Source organism: Crotalus tigris, unplaced genomic scaffold (assembly GCF_016545835.1).
Source record: "Crotalus tigris isolate CLP2741 ecotype Arizona unplaced genomic scaffold, ASM1654583v1 scf7180000019376.24275, whole genome shotgun sequence".
Lineage (NCBI taxonomy): Eukaryota > Metazoa > Chordata > Lepidosauria > Squamata > Viperidae > Crotalus > Crotalus tigris.
Window position 1 is genome coordinate 6550 of NW_024097507.1, and position 6243 is coordinate 12792.

At 46.1% G+C, this 6243-nt stretch overlaps 1 protein-coding gene across 4 annotated transcripts; it reads right to left on the bottom strand.

The window, feature by feature from the left end:
* Positions 1-555: 555 nt before the first annotated feature.
* LOC120316513 lies at positions 556-5812 on the bottom strand. Of its 4 annotated transcripts, XR_005558982.1 has the most exons (13): positions 5033-5812; positions 4075-4315; positions 3892-3968; positions 3590-3680; positions 3240-3313; positions 3028-3091; positions 2866-2927; positions 2601-2664; positions 2444-2509; positions 2164-2307; positions 1637-1723; positions 1310-1378; positions 556-949 (listed from the first exon to the last, which is right to left on the bottom strand). XR_005558982.1 is itself a non-coding variant. In XM_039362210.1 (11 exons), exons 1-10 carry the CDS (start codon positions 4096-4098, stop codon positions 1646-1648), a joined length of 744 nt encoding a protein of 247 aa, XP_039218144.1. In that variant the 5' UTR covers positions 4099-5812; the 3' UTR covers positions 989-1378; positions 1637-1645. The 4 variants fall into 4 exon arrangements, 1 of the variants encoding a protein (XP_039218144.1); XR_005558983.1 differs by having other exon boundaries at positions 3240-3680; positions 4254-4315; XM_039362210.1 differs by lacking the exon at positions 556-949 and having other exon boundaries at positions 989-1378; positions 4075-5812.
* Positions 5813-6243: the final 431 nt, after the last annotated feature.

Sequence of the window (6243 nt, forward strand, 5' to 3'; positions counted from 1 at the left end):
GTAACTTGGGTATTCTTCTGTAATATTCCTTCTTCTGGAAGAATGCAAACTTTCTGCCCCCATAGCAGATCTACAGTGCTTTCTGTGCCTCCAATCATGATGTTCCAAGGACAGATCTTCCTGATGTTGCTGAACAAAATTCTCCTTCTTACTAGACAATACACTGGTTGATGTTCAGAAAGTACAGGTAATCCTCCACTTACGACAGTTCACTTAGTGACTGTTCAAAGTTACAACGGCACTGAAAAAAGGGACTTATGATCTTTTTTCACACTTACGTCCGTTGCAGTAGCCCCTTAGTCACATGATCGATATTCAGATGCTTGGCAACTGACTCATGTTTATGACTGTAGCAGTGTCCCGGGGTCATGTGATCAACTTTTGAGTCCTTCTGGCAAGCAAAAACAATGGGGAAGCCACATTCTCTTAACAACTGTATTACTATCTTAACAACTGCAGTGATCTGCTTAACAACTGTGGGAAGAAAGGTCGTAAAATGGGGCAAAAGTCACTAAACAAATGTTGTATTTAAAAGATAAATTTGTGGATCAATTGTGGTAAGTTGAGGACTACTTGCGCGTAGCTGAGGAACCTCTGGAAGTGTCAGGTTTCCATTAATATTGTAAGTGAATACTAATCACTGTATCCCATAGAACGGTGGAAAAAATACGAGAAAACAGACAAAGAAGTTTGCTGAAATTCTGCATTTAATGAAAAGTTTGTTATTCCTAACAAAAGTGTAATGAAACTAGGTTTAAACTAAATTAGCAGATATAAAGAATTTTTTAGTTTTATTCTCAAACAACAAGAACAAAAACAAGAAGATGCACAACAACAACAGGTACAACAAAAAGAATTACAACAATAACATTAACAAGACGCAGGAACTTCCTCGTTGGAAAGTGGCTCCTCGCAGGGCTTCGCCGCTGGGGCTGATTCCGCCATCCGTCTATATGCAGATAGAATACCAGAACAGAGAGTTGGAAGGGACCTTGGAGGTCTTCTACTCCAACCCCCTAGTCATGAATGCATTGTTCCCAGCATGGCCTCCATTTGTCTGCTGTGCTCAATTGCCAGCTTCTGGTGCAGCCCATCAAGAAAGGCAAGACTACCTCCTCGTGAGTGAAAGAACCGCCCTTTGCTGCTCCTGCCTTTTCTCTTCCCTAGTTGTTCTCGGATAATGCAGAAAGCAGTTCCTGCTCAAAGCTAACCATCTGCAGCTGCCCGGAAGTTTCAGGGCTCTCCTGCTGCAGCTGTGCTTCAGCCAAATCACTCTCCGCTGGCTGTTCGGAGGCATTGGCCAACTCACCTCCTGATGTGCCTGGGACTGGTTCATCCTCCTCCGATCTGCCTTCTGGAGAGGCATCTGGGGAAGCGTCTGGGGGAGGAATCAAAGGCTATTCTTAGTACCACACTCTTTCTATAAAAGTATACAAACTTTGTTCTTTCTGGAGTTACTTTTGATACTTTTTGTGGGGTATCAAAAGTAAGGAGAGGGTTGCCATTTCCTTTTCCAGTGCACCACGTTATGTCAGCACTCTGCACTATGACCTGTCTGACTTGGGTGACCCTGCCCGTCAGAGCTCATTGTTTCCTTGAGCAAGGCATTGATCCACAAAGAGGCTAAAATAGGTACCTCTTTTAATTAGAGACTGAGGTCCAGGGAGTCCTCCTCCAGGCTGCTGACATTGTCCAGCGAGGCTTCCCCTTCTTCGGGAGAATCCTGTGAATGACAATGATGACTTTTTATCCATCAATGAAAGTAGACTCAGAATTTCTAAAAGGGGCCCGATTGATTTGGGATTCCCATCAGAAACAATGCTTCTGTTGCAATCCCCACTCCCACCCACTCTGCCCGTTAAAGCCCTGCCTGGAAACAGCTGGTTGCTGGAGAGGATGATGCAGAAAAATGAAAGGGATAAACAGGGTGGGCCATATCTATTTAGGACCCCAGTCCACTGAATTGGCCCTTCCCTTCTGGTTTGCAGTAAATCAATCGCAACACAGCTTGGGTGCTTCTAGTTAGCCTAAGTACCTTGTCCCAAGGGCCAGGTGTCACCTTTATCCACTGCCCAGAGCTCTCCAGCACAGTTCACTCAGATTAGGAGAACTGAATAGAGGGACTCTATCCCTCCCCAAGAGAAAACACTTTGTCTGTCTTACCCACGGACTGGACGAAAGGCTGGCCTCCGAAGCCTCTGCAGCCTGCTCCCAGCTTCCCTCAGACTCCTCATCCAAGAGGGCAGAAATGGAGTCAAAATCCTCCAGGCTGTTGTTCCGGGAGCCCACCAGGACTTCCATCGAATCCTGCAAATGACAGTATCGAGGATAAATCCTAAGCTTTCTGCATCCCAATAAGATTGCTAAAGGATAGGGTGCATTCAGGCCCTGTGCGCCAACAGCAAGAGAGCCTCCATCGGCCCCATTGCCAAGACTTTCTTACCTCCGAAGTATGCGTCTTCTCCCCAGTAGGAGAGAGCTGCTCCTCCGCCGGCTGGTCTTCTTCGTCCTGAAATAAAAAGGCAAAGATTCTGTCTGTTGGCATCTCCACAGAGACAATGGTTCTTCGTTTAGTGGGGTAGAAGTTGTTCGCGCCTTACCGATTCTCTGCAGGTCTCTGATCTGGGGGGGAGTCGCGGCCTCCAGTGCTCTTCCTTTTCCTCTCTGGGGAGAGAAACGAAGGAGCCAAACATCAAAAACAGCCATGGGCCCTTTTTAAAAAAGTGGTGACGTGGAGGCTCTAAGAACCCTTCCAGCTGGCCTGCCAAGGAGATTGGCCTTTGATTCTTCCTTTAGCAGAAGCAGAGGCAGAGGTCAGAGATGCCTCCTCTCTGCAAAGGCTTCACCCTCTGAGGTGTTACCTACCTTGATAGGCAGGCACTGCTTTCCTCCTGCACCTCTCTTGGTCGGTATTCTTCCGAAGGATCCTGAAATAACAATGCAAATATTACAAATGTTGGCATATCAACAAATCCACAGCGAAAGGGCTTCTGCCATTGCCATGGTGAGGAGCTGGTCTGGGCTTACCGACTCAGTGCAGGTCTCCCAGATGGTTGAGAGCCGCGGCCTCCACTTCGCTATCTTCTCATTTCTAGGGAGAGAATGAAGGGCCAAAGATCAAAACTAGCCATGCGATGCCCCCCCTGCCTCTGCAAAGGTTTCTTCTAGCCCTTCTCTTTAGGGCTTTACTGCGGCTGCCTTTTAGGGGGGTTCAGAATACTTAATCTGCGAACACCTACCTCACTGAAATGAGAACTGGCATCACCTCTTCCTTCCTGGGGCTCCGGGCGGTGGCACGAACACCCATCAAACCCTGCAAGTAACAATTGAAAGTATAAATTAAAAGTCCCCTGCATGTTGTGGAACGTTTATCTTCCCCAGGAGGGAAAGACTGCATTCAACAGGGAAAGACAAAGCAGATCATGGAAGATTTGGCTGATAGGAAGCCATCAAGATCTTTCCATGAATCCAAAAGGCTCCTCTTGCTTTTGCTAGGCTGGCCAGGTTCCCCCAAGTGAGAATTCCTCCCTTTCCCCATCCGGTTATGAGGGATGAGCCCTGACTGGCCATGTCGCAGAAGCATCCTTACCCCTTGGGAGGAAGGCCTGCGTCCATCGGACACACGAATCTGTGTCCACCATTCTCCCTTCTGGTCCGCCTGTTCATGTGCCTCGTCAGTTCTGACCGAAAGAAAAAGATGACATGTCAAAAAATATCCATCTAGCTCTGCCTCTCCTTTCTAAGACCAGCCAGCCAGTCAGCCTTCCCATCTTTTGGCCTCTGCAAGCCGCTTGCCGAGAGAAAGCCATCTTGGGGAGAGGCTGTTAGAGACCCTGCAGTCCATCAGTGGTGCCCCACCATGCCCAGGGTTTGAGGAGAAGGGGGTGGTACCTGTCAGGAGGCACAGGAAGGTCCTCTACGTCGCTCTTCCTGCAGCAGAAGAGCGCCGAACATCTTTTCCAGATGTTCTGTGAAGAAAAGAGAAATAGAGATGAGCCAGTCGGAAGAGTTGCGAAGCATGACTTTCTCCCCTACTACTGCCAGTTTCTTGGCAGCTGAGACGGCCACACTTACTCTAAAAAACCTCCGTACAGCCATGACCCCAAGCAGCTGTTTGTCCTTTCACTGCACGAAGGGAGAATGGGCAGTTGGGCCCTGGTTGGTGGCTTTTCAGGGAAACTGACAACCTCGTTGCCTCGGCAACTAGGTAAACAAGGGCCACATTCTAAACCTACCCAAGGAGGGCAGCTCACCTGGGTTTAGCAGTGTCTGGGCGGCCCGGTGGCTGACTCCTTTGGTGGCCTTTGGCCTCTTCCTTTCATGTGGGAACAGGAACAACAGAGAAGCACCATCATTGTGGCACAAAGCACAGAAGGAATCATACAATCCTAGGGTGTGGCTTTTAGACCAACCCCCTGCCCAAGGAAGGGCTCCTCACACAGGGTCTCCAGGGAGGGGAGGGGACATAGTGCACTCTCCCCTCGGGGCTGCGGAGGCTCTGATCATGTGCAGGGCTCGCGCTCCCCTTTCAGCTCCTCCCAAGCTGGACGTGTGCCAGTGGATGCCCCGCTTGACTGGGACATGGCTCCAATAAGGCTGGCCAGACGTGCATCACCTCCTCCCATGCCCTGGCTCAGGAAGGCCCAGGGCAGCCCCTCCTCTCCCCTTACAGATCTAACAGCTCTGAGGGTTTTCCCTAATAAAATACTATTATTTAATCGTTATAGGTAGTCCTCGATTTATGACTGCTTGCCTAATGACCATTTGAAATTATGAAGAACTGACCCAGAACTACTTATGACTTATTTTAATCATTATGGTGTCCGCATATCCCCACCTCCATGATCACATGATCCCATTTTGGATTCTTGGCAACTGATTACCTTTAGAACTGTTTGCAGCGCCCCAGCGAACACTTAATGACTTCAGCATTCGCTTAACGACTACAGCATTTGCTTAACAACTACTCTAAAAATGTTGAAAATTTGGGTCCAGTCACATGATGCCTCGACTTGTGACTGCAGCAACTTACCACTGTAATTCAGGGCTCAATTTCAGTCTTACGTTGAGGACAACCATTACTGGTAATGTGACTTCAGGCTCGAAGAGAAAAAAGTTAGAGATTTTTAATGACCAGGAGAGAGACTCTGTTCTTAAATCTCTTCTAAATAAATTTTGAAGCATTCGCTGCCCTAATAAATGGCGACGTTTCTTCTTTCTTCAGGAATGAGCTTGCTAGTAGCAAATATATTCTTTTTTCAATTTCCAAATATTATAAACTAGAAACAAAAACAAAAAATAAAGCCCAGGTTCAAAGTACCCAGCTTCACAACTTGTACTTCAGTTATAGTGAAATATTAAACCACATGCTTCACGGAAACAGAACAAATTTTTATTTTTTTTCATGTTTGCAGGTTTACTTCCGAAACATCTATTGTTTCACACAGTTTTTTTTTCTTCCTCCAATGGGAGGATTCCAATTTATTTTCATATTTTAAATGCTGTCCTTGTATCCTCTTTGAGTTTATAAATATATCTAACTTTGATATGATGCCCCAAACAGGAACAAACGTAGTTAACGTCATGACTGTCTTTCTGAAGCATAGACTTCAGAGTTGTGAAGTGATTAGAGAAATTTCAATGGAAGGTAGAGGAAAACTATTGGAAGCAGGATCAAGTACACATATTGCAGGTAGTCTTCAATTTACAACAGATCATTTAGTGACCGTTGAAAGTTACAGCCCTGAAAAAAGTGATTTATGACGGTTTTTCACACTTACGACCTTATTAGTAGTCCCAGGATCATGTGATCAAAATTCAAATGTTTTCCAATTTGATAATAGTAATAGTAAATTATATCCACAGCATTCCTCTGGTCCACTAATTTTGTCATTTGTTCATACTTATGACTGTTGCTATGTCCGAAGGTCATGCGATCGCCTTTTGCAACAGTTTGAAAATCAAAATCCTTACAGAAGCCAGATTCACTTAACAACCCTGTTACTAACTTAACAACTTGATTCACTTAACAGCTGTGGCAAGAAAGATTGTAAATGTATAAACATAAACATGAATATAAACTAAGTGGAGGAACTCAGTGTTACTGTCCTTTGATTGATGAATCCAAGATCCAATCACCACTCACTGAATTTCTGGACAACAGAAATGGCCTCCTCCTTTCCCAACACAGGGCCTAAAAATCCGTCCTGAGCTGAGGAAGGTCTTTAGTCCCTGCGGTTTGTT

Bases quoted from the DNA above. Each gene is read 5' to 3' on its own strand.
- LOC120316513 (XM_039362210.1), bottom strand. From the start codon at position 4,098: ATGGCTGTACGGAGGTTTTTTAGA. The intron at 3,969-4,074 runs GTAAGTGTGGCC...TTTTCTTCACAG, and splicing joins CTGTACGGAGGTTTTTTAGA to AACATCTGGAAAAGATGTTC. The intron at 2,510-2,600 runs GTAAGGCGCGAA...TTTTTATTTCAG, and splicing joins CAGAGACCTGCAGAGAATCG to GACGAAGAAGACCAGCCGGC.